Source organism: Onychomys torridus, chromosome 5 (assembly GCF_903995425.1).
Source record: "Onychomys torridus chromosome 5, mOncTor1.1, whole genome shotgun sequence".
Lineage (NCBI taxonomy): Eukaryota > Metazoa > Chordata > Mammalia > Rodentia > Cricetidae > Onychomys > Onychomys torridus.
Genome location: NC_050447.1, coordinates 69,708,502 through 69,728,205, shown reverse-complemented (window position 1 = coordinate 69,728,205; position 19,704 = coordinate 69,708,502). Strand labels below are relative to the sequence as shown.

The following is a 19,704-nucleotide window of genomic DNA, read 5'->3' as shown; positions in this document are numbered from 1 at the left end:
CTGGAGAAGGAGGAGGACATCAAGGGTCAGCCACCCAGCTATACAGCAAGCCATGAAGTAAGAGTAAGATTTACAAAAGTAAGAAAAGGAAAAAGTCCAGAGGCAAAAGATAGGATAATTTAAAGTTAAGAAAAGCTTGCTAACAACAAGCCAAGTTAAAGCCAGGCATTTATAATTAAGAATAAGCCTCTGTAGGTGATTTATTTGGGAGCTGGGTAGCAGGCCCCCCAAAGAGCAAAAACAAACAACAAGTGAAAGAGATCAAGGGGAATATAACCAAGCTTTGGTGTTATTAGAGTTTCAGACATACACTTTAAGAGCATATTTGGTCTTGGGGGAAAATCTCATGACAACAGGAAGGAATGTCCAATGTTCTTAGATCTATTTCAGGAGAATTTTTAGCAGCAATATTTAAAAACTAACAACCCAATACAAGATGAAGGAATTTCCTGTGAAGATCCGACCATGCACTGCTTTCTCTGGAGCATTAGAATCTGGATACATGCCTGTATTGCTAGCACTTGGGAGGCTGAGATGGGCTGATGATGAAATTGAAGGCAACCTTGTCTCCATAACAAGATCTTGTCTCAAAAGAATCTCTCTCTCTCTCTCTCTCTCTCTCTCTCTCTCTCTCTCTCTCTCTCTCTCTTTCTCTGTAACACAGGCCCATCCTTGGCCATGGTTCATCAGCCATCATCTTCCATCTTGGAGAGTGCAAGGTTTTTGGGACAGCTCTGGACTCCTTTTGTTGCTATGGGTTCTTTTGTTGTTGTTTTTTTACCTATGACTTAAAGCTATAATTATTTACTAAAAGTCTATCGCTAAAGAGCATCAGTCCATTCTGATGTTCCAGGTAGCCCCTTGAATTTGATTACAGGCTTGAAAAGTCCCCATGAATGCATCACCTTGGCTGGTAATGACCGTTTGGACCTAAGCTGGGATTACTATGCAAACTCTACTGAAGTCGGTATGTAATGATGGGTGAAGGAATGAAGCTGAGGGACAGGAAGGGAGTAGAAAATCCAGAAGTAGCTGGGGCTTTGAATGTAGAAGCAACTTTGGAATTCAGTAGGCTGGAGGAGATAAGTGTCAGATTAAGGTATTTTAGTGCAATTCAGTAACAAATAACCACTATATGATCCTTATAGATTGGTGCAAGTATTTGGCCTCCCATCCTGTCTGGCTTATGACTGACCAAAGTACTTTATTCCTAAGGTAATCTGTTCTTCTGAAGTCTGGCAAGAAGCTTTCCTTGGCTTTTTCATATGGGCTCTGCAGACTGAACTTTGGTCCTTGTGTTTTAAAAGATCATGGTAAGAGGAAAAAGTGAGTTAGGACAGACATACAGCCTAGCAGTAGAGTGCTGGCCTAGCATGTGCAGGACCCTAGCTTGATCCCCAATAAATAGAGGCTTAGTGTGGCCATGTATGCAAGGCTGTGTTTACTTTGTCTACCCTCTAATAATGAGCTTTATTTGTCCCTGTCCATGTTCACTCCTGCAAAGACTGATGAAAACCAAACCACATTAGCTAGAAGTCTCCCGGTTAGGGGGCCCTGTCTTTTCTAACAAGTAAGGTCTAGTTATAGCACATGGCATGAGATGCTTGCTGGGAGTTATCATTGTCAGGCTGATGTGAGAGAAAGAAAAGGAAGTCTTATTTGGACCATCTGACTACCATCAGCTTGGCATGGCATGTTATCAGCGACATAAAATCTCATTTTAGCATTGGCCTGTGGTGAGAGGATGAGAACAGTGAAGCAATGCATCCAGTCAGCTGCCAAGTATGACAGCAAGTGAAAAACAAGAAGCAAAACTCTGCTGGAGAGAGCCTACCACAGTGAACAGAGGTGCTCTGAGGAAAGATCAATGGAGATTACTCCGGCTGCTGAGAACAGAAATGAGAGATGCCCATCAAATTAATACAGTTCTTCCTGTCTGCGAGGACAGAGACAATGGCATTGTTGGCATATGGCTATCATATCTACAGAAGTGCATATATCTTAGAACAACCACTAAGTCTTGGAGACAGCTCAGTGGCAGACCACTTGCCTAGCACGGAAAGGGCCTGGGTTTATAGCTCTAGTCCTGCCTACATCCTTGAAAAAAAGAAAAAGAGAAGAAAAAAAGAGGGGATACATGGTCTAGCATGTTTGTGTTCTGCATGATAAAATGAGAACTCTTAGCCTCCCCTTATCCCCAACCAACGGCAGAGGTCTGGAAGAGCATGCTTCCAGGAGCTGAAGGGATGGTTCAATTGGTAAAGTGTCTGCTGTACAAGCTTAAGGACCTGCGTTCAGGCTCCTAGCACCCAAGTGAAAACCAGGAGCTATTCTACAGTCCCAGTGCTGGGGAGGAGAAGACCGATGGATCCCTACAGATCACTGGACAAACAGCCTAGCTGAACCCATGAATACCAAGTCCAGTGAGAGACCATGTCTCAAAAAATAAAGTGGTGGGTGAATGAAGACTCCTGACATTGGCCTTGGTTTTCACACACACGCACGCACGCACACATGCACACTCACACATGCAAGTGCATATACACATACTTAAATGAGCATGTACACATGCCACATACATGTATAAACTAAAATAAACAGACATTTGCATTCAGGTTACTTGCTATGACTGGTACCAGCTACAGGTTAGGTTATCTTGAGGATGGTGGTCCCAACACTAACACTGCTGATCCACATCTCTGGTTTCCAAGCCCTCCCCAGTCTTAAATCTCAACTCATGTTCTAAAAATTCAGTGATCCTTGAATTAAGGGCATTCCTCTAACTGGGTGGAAAAAGTAATATTCTAAGAATGCTGACCAACTGTTCACCAGCTTCATTTAAGGAAACACAAGACCAAATGTGTTTAAACTACTTTAGGCAAGTTAAGGCAGAAATAGACTAATGATGCCTGCCGTGGCTGAGCTAGCGATGCTGAAGCTAAGTTCTGGAAGGATACTGGGATGGTCCCTTGTGTGGGAGCTGCTCAACAATCATTCAGGAATTAAAATTTTGCTTATATAGTTCTGATTATAAATAAAATGATGTGCCCAGGTGCCAATAGTCTCTCCCAGTTCCAAGTCAAAAGCAATCGGGAAATAGTGGTGTGCTGGGAAGGAAATACTGCCCAGTGATACATCCCTGCTCAACCAGAGTTAATAATGAAAACTTTCCCTTTAGAACTGCAACAGCTCAGGCAGAGTGCCCACCACCAGCCACCCCCTCTCTCTACAGCAGCACTCTGGCTGGAGGAGAGCAACATGGCACCCCAGTCTTGAGAGACACATAGATACTTGATCTCTATATATGAGGTTCTCTTAAAGTTTCTTTCTGTTTCTGAAACCAGAAGACCTGACCGTGGTCCTTGAATCGGAGCAACCATGTTAGTGTACAGAAAAAGTGAAATGAGCAAACAGCGAAAAACCAAAACTAAACAAGCAAACACACACACACACACACACACACACACACACACACACACACACATACACACCACACACCCCCACACCCCCACATACACATATACATACAGGCACAGATACACACACAGCACTTACATACACCACACAAACATCCCACAACCCCCAAACACACACACATACATACACAGACACACACAGGTACACATACACACACAAACACACACACACACAGAGTAGAGGTTTTCCTCTACTAAATAGGAGTATATTTGTCATCCCTGCTCTTTATCAGTTCCATGATTAAGATGGATGCTTTCTGTCACATACTCAGTGACCTCAGAGGACCCATTTGGGTATTTTAGTTAATTCCACAGCTCGGGCACTCTAATTGATGTTTCTTAGTTCTGACTTTGCCTCTTGTTGTTGGCATCAAGGAGAACAGAACCCTTGACTTAAATGGATTCCAGGTCCAGGTCTGTATCATACTGACAGACACCATGGCCCTCTGAGCAGCTCATTGCCACCAGATGGGCCAACCATTCCTCCTCATTACCAGAAGTGCTCATTTGCAGCAGCCTGTTCTCCAAGCTAAAGGAGTCCAGTCCTTTCTCACAGATCCTACAGGTAGCAGCAGAGAGGTGTACAGGGCTTGTGTGGCAACTGTAACTCTCCTTGTTGCCTGAGCTCTACCTTCCTTCAGTTCTAGAAGTTTCCTTTTGATTGTGCTAGCTACTGATAACTCCTCTCCTTACCAGGACTTTCAGGTTTGCTCCTGAAATACACTAGTTATGCTATACTTGAAATATATAACCATATACACATCTTGTATTATATACCTTGCCATACTGTCCTGGGGTTGGATGGAACAAGCCATTGAAGCAGCATGCAATAGGAACTTGGCGCCAGCAATGGAGTGATGTTTATAATCATTCATTAGTAATTGACACTGTCTGCATGGGCCACGTCTCCCTTTTATTATAAAAGGTTATGTAGGGGCAGAGAAGAAGGGTCAATCAATAAAACATTTGCTGTGCAAGCATAAGGATCAGAACTCTACCCCAGTGTGCCCACAAAATGTCAGGCATGGTCGTGAAAGCTTATAAGCCCAACTGGGGAGGTAGTAGGAGGATCTCTGGGCTCACTGGCCACTCAAGCCAGCCTAGTTGACATGCTCCAGGTCTCAATGAGAGACACTGTCTCAAAGAACAAGGTGGATGGACCTGAGGAGTCACACCTGAGATTGTCTTCTGGCTTCTTCCAGCATGCACACCCCTTCCACACACACACACACACACACACACACACACACACACCCTTATCCCTGTTACTGAGATAACACAGGAATGAATTTACTTAGTTATTTGCCTGTAATCTGTCTCCTCCTCTCTAAATGCAAGAACCCAGGGGAGGAGTTCTGTCTGCTTTGTCTTTTTTTTTCTCTCCTAATACATTTTTCATTCTGTTAGAATCCCTCAGACAGAAGGCAGGCATTAAATAATTAATTCTGGAATAGACAAATGGCACAGCAGCATAAGATTTTTAAATTTGTAGTAACAAGGTCTTGTCATTTTGCCCAGGCTGCCACGTCCTTTGGGTGAGGTTCCCATCCTTCTAAATCTCTTCCTCCTTTCCCTTCCCCCATCTTGCTCACCATTCTCCTCTGCTGGCTCTTTGCTTCCCTCCTCTGAGTAACTTGGAAAATGAAACAGCAGTGACAAGTCCATTTGATGTGACAATGTAATTATGCAAGGACTTGAAACACCATGGAGTGCCTCCAAGGTCACTGAGCACTCCCCACAGTGTTCCGCTGTCTCTAGACCAATGGGTTATAGACTGACTCTCCTCCGCCCTTTAGGAAGGTTCCCTAGTTGTTACCTGAAGACTCATGGGAATGGTGTAGGCTATGCAATACTAATCTCTCTTCCTTAGAGAGACTACACAGTGTTCCCCCTCCCCTCCTCTCTTCCTCCCTCCTTCCCGTCCTTCCTTCCTTCCTTCCTTCCTACCTTCCTTCCCTCCCGCCTTCCCTCCCTCCCACCTTCCCTCCCTCCCTCCCTTCCTTTTTCCTTCCTTCCTCCTCATTTACCTCCCTTCCTGCTCTGTCCCTTTCTATCATCTCTTCCACTTCTTCTGTTTTTTGTTTGTTTATTTGTTTTTGACAAGGTCTTACTATACATCCCAGACTGGCCTCAAACCCAATTTCTTCCTGCCTCCCCTGTGCCCCCCAGTTCTGTGAATATAGGAATATGCCACTGTGCCTAGTACACATGCTGCTCTCACAAAGACCCCCAAAGTTTGCGTAAGGATTCAGCCCTAGTACCCATTTTCCAACCTCACCCCACACCAAACATACCAGCTTGCCCTCTTTCTGCCTTTGGCTTTTTAACTTGCTTATTTCTCTGCCCAGAATGACCCCTTGTCTCTAACTTCCTAGTGGCCAGCTGCTTTCTGTCATCCAGGTGAAGGCTCAAACCCCTAGTTCTCTCAACAGAGTCCTCAGTACCCCTTAATTCCTGTCACTGCCTATGGCATGCTGCTGGCTTCATTTTCCTCAGCACAGCACAATCAGAGATGGCCTTGTCCCCCCCCCCCCCCCCCATCTGTCTGTCTGTCAGTTGTTTCAGCTACCAAGCAGCAAGCTCCAAGAAGGCAGGTAAGTTGTCTGAGCAATGTTCAGAACAGTGCTGGGGACACGGTAGACACAGAGTACACATTTGGTAAGTGATTGACTCAGGGATATGAACAGTTTCCTGGATAAATGTTCCCTAAGGGCTCATGTGATAGAATTTTGGTCCCCAGCATGTGGTGCTTTGGGGAGATGGCAGAACACTGAAGTTGGGCCTATTGTGAGGTGTCCTGGTCATTGGGGCTACACCTTTGAAGGAGTTATTAATATCCCACTCTTTTCCCATCATGTCCCAGTCTCATGGTGAATGGTTTTGCCAGATGCTGTTGCCATGGTTTTGCTGCAAGGCCAACAACTACAGGGCCAATCATTCACAGTCTGAAGCCTCCAAAGCCACAAGGCAAAATAAACCTTTTCTCTTTATAAGTTGATTATCTCAGGTGTTTGTTACAGTAACAGCAAGCTAACACAATTCCTGTAGGCATACTCCAGAAAGCAGAAGGTGAATCTCAGAGACCAAATGTTCACAGCTATTGGTAGCCTTCTCTGCATTTTGTATGAATAACAGGAAGAAAGATACAGTTATGCATTTAGGAAAAAGTATAACTTCTGGCTTTGCCTGCACAGATCAGGGTGAGTTGACTTGAGAGGATAACTTCCTTATGGCTTCTTCCATATTCCTCATACAAGTATTTCCTCTCTGGCTGCATTGATCTCAACATTTTGCATGTTTTATTGAGTCTGCCTGCACCTTACTGTAGGTTCAGTGTTTCACTGTAAATCATCCAAAAATAGACACACACACACACACTAATTCTGGTATTAGAACCTGGGAATTCATCCCATTTTGCTCTCAGACTCTAGTCGGGCCCACAACCAAATCAAATAGGAATTCCACCCAACTGCTAAAAGGTTTCATGGAAACCACTTCACTGCTAACTTGCTATGGTGTCTCTTGGTATTTTTATCTTTCCTTCAAGAGGAAGGCAGGCAGTTGTAATATGTGCTGGGCTCCAGTGCTTCAGGATGAAGATGATGTTGCCATGCTCAACTTTGTGGGTATACACATGCATTCACTTGCACATACACTGTTCTTACCAACGTAGCCTGGGGTACCACAGGCCGTGGACATCACATCTCCTTTGCCCTCCATTTTTGACAAACCAAAGTCACTGATCATTATTTTGGACTCCTCATCTTGACTGTAGTACAAGAGATTTTCAGGCTAGAAAAAATAAAACAAAATAAAGACAGCTTAGAGGTTGTAAACCGAAACTGGAGTGTAGACCTATAGCCCAGCTACCTGGGAGAACATGTCTCTCCAAATAAAAAATAAAATGAGGACTGGGGATGTAGCTCAGTGGTAGGGGGCTTGCTTAACATACAAGAGGCCCTGGACTCGATCCCCAGAACTAGAAACAAGCAAGCAAACAGTTGAACAGTAGGTACATTTAAAGCTACCTTACTTAGGGAGAGTCATCAAATCTCACAATTAAGAACAACCTTGACCTTTAGTATAGACAATGTCTACGTCAACAGATGTCAATTAGAACAGCAGTGCTCACTAAGCAGGCCACAGAGGGCCCTGCAGAGCATTGGTACAAGCAAGTCTTCATTGTCATTCTTTGCCTTGACTAGTAGTGTTGCCTCTTTGCAATGAAAAACCACATTTTGAGGGAACCTAAGAAGTTGATGGCTCTCAGACCTTGTCATTTTATTTCTTGGCTAGGGGAACAGGATTCCCCAGAGATGAAACCATATTTGCAGGATTTGCAGGTTCCCATGAGTTCCCTTTCCTTTCCTTTCCTTTCCTTTCCTTTCCTTTCCTTTCCTTTCCTTTCCTTTCCTTTCCTTTCCTTTCCTTTCTTTTTAAGCCAGAGACACTTGCAGGTCATTTTGCTGTGATCAAGACTCTCTCCTGGCTGTCCCGCCACGTCTTGTAATCCTGGCACATGGGCGGCACCTTGCTGAGATCATTGCTACCTGCTCACACCCCTTTCAGGGGAAGGAGGAGAACTTTGGAAATGAAAAAAGCGGCACTTCCTTGTCATGTGCCCACAGATACCTCTCTTCTGGTTGCCTTTCTGTCAAGCACAAGCCACAGTGTCTTCCTGTTACCCCTATGTACAGGGAGAGTTCAGACAGGGGTTCCACACAACAGAGGTTTCAGTGTACCTTCCAGACCTGCAGTCTTTGATTTGTTTGTTTGGTTGTCTGTGTCATTTTGCTTTGATACAGGAGGATCTTATTATGTAGTCTACGCTGGCCTGGAACTTACTGTGGGATCCAGACTGGCTTCAAGCTTATCATCCTCCTGCCTCAGCCCCCTTGGGATTACAGGGGTATATCTCTGTGCTCAGCATGTCTTCACTGCAATTTTGCAATATCAGTGACATATAGGAGGGACTTCCTGGGGCAGACAATGAAATATTATTGATATGGAGTTTTATGCAAACTGGGAATTGTCATTGGTGCTAGCCAGGATTGGGGTGGGGCTTATGGGTACCATGATGCACCTGTCTCAGGCTAGCCCCTGCTCCACGGGGCTGAGAAACTCAACATGGAAGACGAATGTGTATTTTTATTTAACCTTTACTTTTTGTGTGGCTTCAGTTGATGTTATCTCTCAGAGAAATGGTGGTCAGGACAGTCCTGGAACATCCAACCACCAGGACAATCTGAAGACTTAGTGAGTGAATAAGTACTTGTGGCTCTTTCTTGTCTACAATAAACCTTAAAGGAACGAGAGCAGAATGAAAGATCTTGAATGGAAGATCATTTTCTCACCCTATGTCCAGACTAGCTTACCTCCCTCCCCCCATCAAGCCCCAGGATAAAGCCATTTTCTCCTGTCAGGCTTCTGGGGTCCATCTTGGTTGCTACACATTGAATTTTAGGAATTATTATATGTAGAGTGACAAAACTTGTCTAGAAAGTGTTTCTTGGTCTTTTGTCATCAACTGTTCACCTGTGAGGATATTAAACAGAGGAGAAACATCCTTTGGTAGATCTGAGATGGGGTAGGAGTGGGCCTCTGCGGGCAGGAATTCTGGCATGCAGTCTCTGCTATGAAGAAAGTGTAAGGATTGTCCAAGACTATGTCCTTGACCAAACCTTGGCCAAGATCCTCTGAGCCCTCTTCAATACAAAGCCTTGACCTTGGACTCTCAAGTTCCTCTTTCTCTAGCCAGGCCAGCCAAGCACAGTCTCAGCATGGATGAAGCGAACTCACTTTAGAGGGATCCCCATCCCTGAAATATGACCAAGTTCTTCCTCTGGTGCTTCTGATGCTGTTAAAGAAACACTTACTCTGACATTTTTAAGGGCAAGGAGTACTCTTCACCACCACCATGGGGCTTTATAGGAAGAGGGACCTGATTCAAGTCCAGTGCTACAGAGGTAAGTGGCAATTTTCAGCCACGGGCAGGTTGGAAGACAGTCATGGGAAGAACTGAGTAAGTAAGGGGGACAGTGGCCAGGCCAACTTGATAGGACTTTTGCTTAAGGCATTAGACAGGGTGACATGGTATTGACGGTGGGAGATAGGAGGTTTGGTCAGATATCCAGGGATCTTGTGTTCTATAGATCTAAGATGATTCTTTTGATCAGTTTGGGTCAAAGAGGAGAATCTTTGTCCATGTATGAGTCCTTGGTCTGCCTTTTGCAAGAGAGTTGTGAGGTCACTTTATTTTTTTCTAATTATTATTTTATCTTCCTTATTTATTTATTCATTTATTATTTTGTGACACTGAGGGTCAAGCCCAGGGCCCTGCATGTGCTAGGTAAGGGCTCTACCACTGAGCTATAACCAGCATGGCCCTGGTCCTCACCACTGTTAGGATGTCTTAGCAAGAATCCTGATGTCTTTAATAATTTCCTTTAAAAATTATTTGTGTGTGTGTGTGTGTGTGTGTGTGTGTGTGTGTGTGAGTGAGAGAGAGAGAGAGAGAGAGAGAGAGAGAGAGAGAGAGAGAGTGTGTTGAAGTAATGGAACACATGGAGGCCAGAGGTCAACACTAAGGATCTTCCTCAAATGCTTTTCACTTTTTTTTTTCTTTTGAGACAGGCTCTTTCCACTGAATGTGGAGGCTGCCAACTGGGCTCAGCCTGGCTGGACAGTGAGCTCCAGGGATCCTCTTGTCTCTGCCTCCCCAGTGCTGGGATTATAGGTGTGCGTTGCCATGCCTGGCTTCTTTATGGGGTGTTGGTGGCCAAACCCATCTCAGGTTTTCATGCTTGTAGAGAGAGCATTTGGAGGACTGAATCACCTACCCAGTGTCCTTCTTAGCAATCCTGCAGGCCTTGTGCTCTCCTCCACCTCACCCCTGCTCTACCCAGTCCTTCTTAGTAATCCTGCAGGCCCTGTGCTCTCCTCCATCCCACCCTGCTCTACCCAGTCCTTCTTAGTAATCCTGCAGGCCCTGTGCTCTCCTCCACCCCACCCTGCTCTACCCAGTCCTTCTTAGTAATTGTGCAGGCCCTGTGCTCTCCTCCACCCCACCCTGCTCTACCCAGTCCTTCTTAGTAATCCTGCAGGCCCTGTGCTCTCCTCTACCCAACCCTGTTCTACTCTAAGTACCACTGTTCTTCTTGTGCTCTCTGGGCTCAATCTTTCTCCCCTATGGCAGCAGTCTCAAAAAAGATTTCTTCCTTGCTGCAACAAATGTCAAAACATTTTTTTTCCTTTAACAGAATCCAAAGGGAAAAATATTTTCAGTCACCTGCAGTAGTGACGCAAAGAGTAATTGGAGTCGGGAGTCACCATGACAATTTTGTGAAGAGTGGGATTTGAAGGAAATCAAGTGGTGCTGATGGGGGCTTTGAAATGAAAACGAAATGGGCCAGTCTGTAGTTGAATCAGTTGAAATGCTTGGGAAATGGGGGAGGGGCTTCCTCTTGTTGTAAAATGCATGGGGTTTAGGAATTATCCATTAATGAACTGTAAGACTCAGTCACAGATGCCAAGAGAGAGCTCTATTTCATCACCACTGGCTTTTAATTTTCCTTGTCCCAGGATTTCTACAGCTGGGGAGATAAGCATGTGACTCATGCTACCAAAGGAAGTTCAACTCAGGCAAGGGATTGCCGAGTACCCACCCCCAACACACACACACACACACACACACACACCCCTAACCCCACAGGTGGTTCGTTCTGGTCAGTAGGATGCTTTCCTGAACAATTATCTCAGAAGAGGGTTACTCAACTAGACAGTCACTGTTGGGATCAATACTTTGACTTGTCTCAAGGTTTGGTAATGGCAGCAAGGCTTTTCCTGGCAGGTGGGGATACAGAGGCAAAGCTGAAGTGGTCAAGGGATCCCCTAAGGGATGACCTGGGTGAAAGGTCATCAGGAGCAGTATGAAGGCTGTGGGTGTGAAGGCCACAAAGAACATATGTGCCTCATCACAGTTCTTCCTGCCTGAAGGGGACCCTCAGAAGGGCCTGGTCTCACCTGAAAAATTATTTTGCTACGTATTATGGCATTTCTGTAAGACAACTGTGGGCTAACATTCAAATTAGGCTATGAAGCTCCCTTTCTGGTAGTACTTTACATAATAAACCTTAAAAAATTTCATTCAACACATTTCTGGGAAAGTTACTGCTGCACAGAACACCACAGTGAATCCAGACATCTCAAGGGGCAGGGGAGGGGGGGGGGGGGGGGACAGTTTCGTCCCTCTGTGGACAAAGTTCAGCAAAGCCTAGAGACATTTTCATTTCTATGCCTCCAGGAAGGGCGTTGGAATTTTAGAGGGTAGAATTCAGGGGAGCTGCTAAACAGCCTGCAGGGCCCAGGGCTGCTGCCCACACAGGGTCCTCCATCTCTAAACATCAATGAGGTTCCATGTGGGGGTCGTACACACTTCCTTTCTCGCTCCCTGTACTTTAACACAACAGAGCACCGGGCTGTCTCTAGTGGTTTCCTAGGGCCCACATAAGAACATCTATTTGGAAGGAGAAGTGGGCATGTTTGATCACGGGTTAGGGTAGCATCGCAGACCCTACATATGGCTTTCATTAGCACCGTCAGGCTGGCTGTTGCTGCAGCTTGGACTGGGTGGCCTTCATGTTATCGGGAGTTGATGAAAATTTAACACCACATGGATGAAACTCCTTGGAGCCTCTGCAAAGAGATCCCACAAAAGTCCTAATGCAGCCACTGTGTTCTGCCACAAGGGTAAGCCCAGTTGTCAAAATCATCTTCTCCCTTCTTTTTGATTGCCATGGAATGCACTTCCGGAAGGGCCTGGTGTTCCCGAAGTTCCCGAGGCTGAGAGCTGCAAGCGCTTGTCGGTAAAGTGGAAAATGGTCTCCTGTCTCACGGACCCGCTTTTTAAGGGGGACATGAACACCACTCTTCCTGGATAAGTCTTCATTGTTTAGAACTTATTTCCTAGGCAGTGCAGATGGCCCTGCACACCGCCTCTCTGAAGTCGCAGCACCAACTTGCTTAGCAACAAATATAGGTTCAAACCACGGACGTGGCATGTGGCGGGGGGCACAAAAGAGCAGGGAAGGAGTGCAGCCTGGCATGGAGGGAGGCGCTGGGCTGGCTGACCTAGCTTCTCTCTTACTCAGCAGAGCCTCGGGGCTCCAAGCATGAGCTCATCATACTCACAGCCTGTTTGCCAGCAAGGAGATAGCAAAAGGCAGAAGGGCTTGTTGACACCCCTATGTCTCTTTCTTCAGTGTTCCTCAAGCGGGGTCCCCAGACTGGCGTCACTGTCACCTGAAAGGCATCACCACTCACTAGAAAGGCAAATTCATGGGTCTTCTGTAGATCTGCTTGTTCAGAGTCCTTATGGGCAGAGCCAGAACACAAATCTTACTGACCTCCTCAACAACACTGATTTAGGTTAACAGTTTCACATCTCTGAAGGAGATCTCTAGAAGGTCCTAAGATGGACTATGGGGGAAGGGGGAAAATGGAACCAGAAAAATGATGAGAGAATATGATACATGGAAAGAAAAAGAGAAAGCTCTGGAGTACATCTTTTCTTTTTAAATTGATTTAAAAAAAAAAGTCCTAGCCGGGCGGTGGTGGCGCACGCCTTTAATCCCAGCACTCGGGAGGCAAAGACAGGCAGAGCTCTGTAAGTTTGAGGCCAGCCGGGGCTACAGAGTGAGTTCCAGGAAAGGCTCCAAAGCTACACAAAAGAAACCCTGTCTCAAAATAAATAAATAAATAAATAAATAAATAAATAAATAAACAAACAAAAATAAATGGTCCTGCCTCAAATTAATGTGCCATGCTTTGTTGGTGCCATGGGAGGCCTGCCTCTTTCTGAACAGAGATGGAGGAAGAGCGGATGGGGAGGGGGGTAGATGGGAGGTGCAGGGTGGGGTGGGGATGGGAGGAGAGAAGGAAGAGGAAACTCTGGTTGGTATGTAAAATAAATGAAAAAAATTAATAAAAAATGTTGTGGTGCTGGGCATGGAACCTAGGGTTTGAACATGCTAGGCAAGTGCTCAGCCACCAAGCCACACCCCAACCCAAAGGGGAATCTTCATGAAGGGAAAGCTATGCCATTCTACTCCTTGATACCCAAGAGCAGATGATGGAGATGCTCAACTTCTGTTTAACAAATGTTTATAGTTGACTCTAGCTGACTTCCTGCTAAGGGCAGCGTGCTTGCAAGTCATCCTTGTGTTTATATATAGAGTGGTGCACATGTGTGCTAGGGGGTGGACATTTGTCTCAGTAGGGTATGGAGGCTAGACCTGTAACACTGTAGCATAAAGCCACACCACAACCTGGAATCAACAGCCTGCTCTCACTGACTTCCCAGTCCTTGTGTGTGACAGCTACTAAAATCCAGGTGGGGGAAGGGAATGGGACACTAAGGTGGCCACTATAAGGCCCAAACTCTTCAGTGATAATAGATGAAAAATCACTATACCCATACCTCAGAAAAGACAATGACTTACAGTTTCATCACCCAGGAGGTGAAAGCCAGAGACCTGAAGCCAGTTTAATCTGTATAGTAAAATTCTATTTAAAAAAGCAACCAGACAAAATCAACAAGAAGGAAGGGAAGGAGGGAAAACAAGAAAATGGAGAGATGGTGAATGAATGGGGAAGAGAGGAGGAGAGGGAGGAAGATGGGAGGAAGAGGAGGAGAGAGGGGAGGGGGGAAAGGGACCTTCAGGACACCAGAGGACAGCTGTACCTGTAAGCTCATTTACTGCACCTACTGCAGTGCGACCTTCTTCCTGTCCCCCACACTCTCCCCTCCCTGCTCTTTCCTCTCTTTCACATATGGCTACTGTGTTTATAAAGGGCTGGATGTGGGACACGGCCCTGAAGAGCTCCACTGGGGGTGTCCTAGGTAGGAAAGGGTTGATTTCATCTGATAGTCTATCCCAGGTCACAGCCTATCACTGAGGGAAGTCTGGAAGGAACTCAAGGCAGGAACATGGAGGCAGGAACTGATTCAGAAGCCATGGAGGAGTGCTGCTTACTGGCTTGATCTCCATGGCTCACTCAGCTGCTTTTTTTCTTACAGCCCAGGACCACCTGCTCAGAGGTAGCACTCCCCACAGTGGATTGAGCCTTTGCATATTAATCACTGATCACACTGCCCCCATGTCCTGTCTACAGGCCATTTTTATGAAGGCATTATCTCAATTGAGGTTCTCTCTTTCCTGATGACTCTAGCTTGTGTCAAATTGACAAAACAAGCAAACAAAATCACACACACACACACACACACAACTTAACCAGCACTGGGGATGAAGGGTCTCCATGGTTTTCCTGCCATGTACAGGATGCTCTTTTTGAAGTTCTTGAATTAATACACAACCACCACTCTATGGACCTGTGGGCTGCCTCATGGCTACAGAATCTTGTAAATGGTGGCCAGCTACATTGATCTTCATTCTCTTTTAAACTACTTCTGGCCTTAATGCACTGACGCCCAAAAAGTACACGGCTGCCCTTTCCACATGTCTCTTCTCAAAGCAGCCTCGTCCCTTCCCCATAGCCAGCCCTCTCCAGCAGGTGCATTGTGGATTGTGGAATAGTTGGATGGCATTGTGGAACAACGCCTCACCTTGAGGTCCCTGTGGACGATGCCCATCCTGTGGAGATAGTACACAGCATCCAGGACCTGGCGGATGAGAGTGCTGGCATCTTTCTCTGTGTAAAACCCCTTCTCCACTATCCGATCAAAGAGTTCTCCACCGGACACACTGTGGAACAAATAAATAAGATGTCAGAGACATGGAGGACTGCAAAATGATGCAGGCAAAACCATCACTCAGAGTTCTCAGTAGGATAAAAGAGCAAACTTTGCTTTTAAAAGTAAATTTAAAACATGTACCCAATTCTTAATTTAGAGTTTGCCCAACATTTTCCCAGGAGCAATCCCTAGAAAAGGTACCTATGTCACAGCAGGAAAAATGGGTAGAAAAAAAGGAAAGTAGAAACACACACACACACACACACCCCAAAAAAAACCCTCCAAGATTGTGGCATAGCCATTCCTAAGAAGTCTTTCCTGACCTTGGCCTCTATTATCTATTCTGCTGTGACAATATAAAGTTGAAATGGCCTCCCTGATTAAGCATCATCTAATATAAGCAGATGACACTGGACTGATGTTTTTGTGTGTATGGGTAGGGGTTGGGGGTGTCTTACATGACAAGGCAGTATTGGAGGCAACATACTGGCCTTCCAGCAGGGGTCTGGAGTTCTAGTCAATGTTAGGCCCTAAGACACTGGGTTCATGAGTGCCTTTTACATCTTTGGACCTTGGCCTTTCTCCTGATGTAAATGAGTGGATGAATCTAGTCAACACTTTTCAGCAATGAGTAGGTGCACACCCTTGAAAGTTATCAGACTCTCAAAGTACTGCTTCAAACCTGATAAATCAATAAGACGGAGCAGCCAGAACAGAAACAACCAACTACCTTCAAAGCTTGAGGATGCATATATCACTGGAAAAACAGTGCTCTACCTATATAATTAAGGCATTGTGGAAAGAAACTCAAGGGACATACTATTTAAAAAAATCCACATTTTCAAAACCACACAAAACATGTATTTCTTAGAAATATTAAAACCATAAACCAGCTTTTAAAACAATTCCTGTTTTTACAGTTTTAATACAACAAAAGATAGATGTTAGCAGTGCACACACAGATGCGAAGATATGATTCACTTTCTGCAAGCCATGGCAATTAATGTGCAAGAATGGATCCACTGAAACCGTCTCTGTAATAAGCTAATAATGACAATAAAAACAACTGCAGCTATAAAAGACCCGTGTTTCAGAGTTTTATTCCATTACCTGTCGTTGTTCTAAGCAATAATGTGCTTGGAGAATGTTTCCCTTGCAAAGCAAACTGACAATCTAGAAGGAAAGGCACTCCAGAGAAATAAAGAACAACCCTGAGAGTGAAAAAGACAGGCAAACAACAAAGATGGCAGTGTTTTCTGACAACCGTGCCGTCTAAACAATCTATCCTGCAGTGAGCCAAGCTTCCCAGACACCCTGTCTCGGCAAGCAATACCAAATTCTCTACATTCTTTGTTTTTCTAGAAATGCAAAGGGTCTAGAGCCCCGATGGATTTCAATATCTGGCCCTCTGCAGAACCAGGGGGTGTACTACCATAGGTCGACTGCAGCAGCATGGCAAGGTGAGCATGGATGCCCTGCAGGCACGCACCTCATTATTTACTCATCACTCATTCAGCTTTTCCTGGGTGCCCACTACTCATCAGCATGGGCCCACACACTTGTAACATCAACTACAAAGGGGTAAACGACACTGCTCATCCATTAACATTGCTCCACCTTCCGGTGATGCCCTCCCATGGATGGCCAGCTTGTCATCACTTTGTCTCTTCTGCAGCTGCTGGAGGACAGGCAATAATCCTTACCCCTCTCACTGTCTCACCTCCTGACCAGGCATTCCACAGCCCAACCTTGCCTGCCCCTCTGCCTCCCTTGAACCCCATCTGCCCGGCTTCCTACTCTTGGGAGGTCTTTTTCTACAGTGGTATATTTAAGGTCTTGATGGACTCTATAAAATGAAAATATGTACATGGCCATGGGACAGAGGTGCAGTGGAAGCTGGAGCATCAGCATCAGTGGATGGTAAGTGCTGTCACAGGCCTCACTAGCTGGACATTTAAGATTCGACATCCTAAACATCACATTGCACCAGAGTTCTACTTCTGAATATCGTTCAGGAAGAATTTGGTTTCCTTAGAAACCAGGGCTCTGAGGAAATGTTGACAGAAAAAAGTAACAATATTAATTTAAAAAGAAATCTTAAATTTGCAAATCACTTTATGCTTTCAAAAAAAAAATTCTCACGAGGCACACATTTTTTTTTTTCCAACGCCCACTGTTAAGAAATGAACGAACCAAAAAAAAAAGAACAAATCTCCAAATTCCTGCTTTGAAGCCGGTTGTCTCTTCAAGTGATAGTATTTGGGGACAGAACTTTGGGACGTCCTGAGGTTGAGGTAAGGTCATAAATGGTGGTGATGCCATGATGGAATTAGATCCTTATAAGGAGATTTCTGTCCCATATGCCCCGGAAGCTACCACAAGCAAGGAAGAGAGCAGCTCCCAGCAGAAATAACCTATGCTTGTACCCCACTCCTCCAGGGCTGTGAGAAAAGACACTTCCCTCCACTGAGTAAGACACCTGCTTATTCTTGAAAGCACATGTGAGGCAGACATGAGAAGTTATACTGTTACAGCATGAGCAGAGGAAAGTTTCCTCGCGGTGAGACACAGGTCACATTCTTAGGCTAGCTGACCTGTGTGGGCTGTGTGGAGAGGCCACCTTCTTGATGACTGTCATCTCTGGGAAGCTTCTGCTGTGAAAGGGCTAAAGCCCCATGTTAAAAATGGAACTCTTCAATTAAAGCAGGCAGAGCATCGTGATGAAATTAGGATGGGCGTGAGGTACCAGGAGATTTGGGAAAGGGAGGAGAACATGGATAATGCGATCCAATGAATGAATGGAAGTTGTCTTGGTCTTCCATTGCTATCAACATAGTATAGATTAGGAGAGTTACAAAGATGAAACCTTAGCTAGGCTCTGGTTCTGATCCAAGGCTAAGAGGCTGCATCTGGCAATGAGCTTCTTGCTGGCTGAGTCTGGGGATATGTAAAGTGTTGCATGGAGAGTGGAAGGGATACACAACAGCCCAGCCAAAGCAGCTATATACTGAATCCACTCAAAAGAATCCATCCAATGGCCATTAGTTCATTCATTATATAAATAGACTCATCCATGTATGAGAATAGAGCCCTACTAGCCTGTGTGTGTACATGCTGGCATGTGTGTGCACATATGTGCATGTGCATGTGGAAGCCAGAGGTCAGTATCAGTTGTCTAGACTGGCCATCAAACCCCAGGGAGCCTTTTGTAGTCATTTTCCAGCATTACCATTACAGGCACATACTGTCTCACCTGTAAGTGTTTCCTATGTGAGTGCTGGGGATTGAACCCAGGTCTTCATGCTTTTATGGCAAGCACTTCTCTACTGCGCTTTATCCCCAGCTTCCCTCTATTCAATTCCTAAAGATCCAACATGGTCATAATTTTAATATCATAATGAGTATTAATTTTCAATGCACTTCAGAAGGTCAACACAGAAGCAACCATGGAGGAAGAGGTCCAGTCTCAGGGGACGCAGACATAGGAAGACAAACTGGCTACCAAACACCAAGGAAGCAAGACATAATCCACGTTTCTTCATTCTCCTGGATTCTAGTTCCGACGGCTGCTAGAGCATGCTAGTTTCTACTGAATTTTGCTACTGTAGCTCATCTTCTTTGCTAATTACAGTCCACAGCTGCTGTACGTGTCAACTTTAACTATACAAATGTGAAGTACTTTGATGTCACCATCTCAGTGAAAATTCAGTTTATTTGTAAAACTTTCAAACTATGTAAATCCCTATGAGTGGAAAAAATAATTGTCAAGAGACACGATACCATTTCAAAGCTGCTGTACTGAAAAAAACATTAAGCTTGGATTGCCTGGTGTATGTAGACCACCATGCAGTGTAACTTCTTTAGGGCACCAAGAATTATAGTGCAAACTCTACTGTTTGCACGTACTTGAACTTATCCACCGGGTTCTCCCCCACCCCCTGTGTGTGTGTGTGTGTGTGTGTGTGTGTGTGTGTGTGTGCGTGCGCGCGCGCGCGCGTGCGCGCTTGTATGGGGATGTGGAGGACCATGTTTGTACGTGGAGAAGCCAGAGGTCAATGTTGAGTATCTTCCTTAATCATTTTCCACCTTACTTTTTGAGAGAGGGTTTTTCAACGAACCTGGTGTTCACTGATTTGATTAGAATGGCTGGCCAGTGAGACCCTGGGATCCACCTGTCTCACGCACCTAATTCTTGGAGGTCCAGCATGGATTCTAAAGCTTACATAACAAGTACATTGCCTGTTATTATTTCTTTAGCCTCCACTACCTGATTTTAAAAGACAGTGTTCTGTTATCTTAAAATCTGATGCTTATTACTATGTAAAATTTTATGTAAAACTGTTATAGTGTGAATGTGAACTGTTAGCCAATACTTGGTCCCTAGCAGGTGGTGCTGCTTTGGAGCCTCATTGGAAGAAGGGATTCACTGGAGGGTGAGGGATGATGGTTTTGGTATTCTACTTCCTGTGCAGTCTC

At 45.2% G+C, this 19,704-nt stretch overlaps 1 protein-coding gene across 4 annotated transcripts in view; it reads right to left on the bottom strand.

Moving 5' to 3' along the window:
• Positions 1-19,704, bottom strand: part of Camk1d (calcium/calmodulin dependent protein kinase ID) — a 401,898-nt gene that overhangs the window by 46,206 nt on the left and 335,988 nt on the right. For all 4 annotated transcript variants that reach the window (XM_036187629.1, XM_036187632.1, XM_036187631.1 and 1 more), the window contains exons 4-5: positions 15,100-15,238; positions 7,142-7,268 (exon numbers count right to left, since the gene is read on the bottom strand). In XM_036187629.1, coding sequence (XP_036043522.1) covers positions 7,142-7,268; positions 15,100-15,238 — 266 coding nt within the window. The remainder of the gene's footprint in view (positions 1-7,141; positions 7,269-15,099; positions 15,239-19,704) is intronic.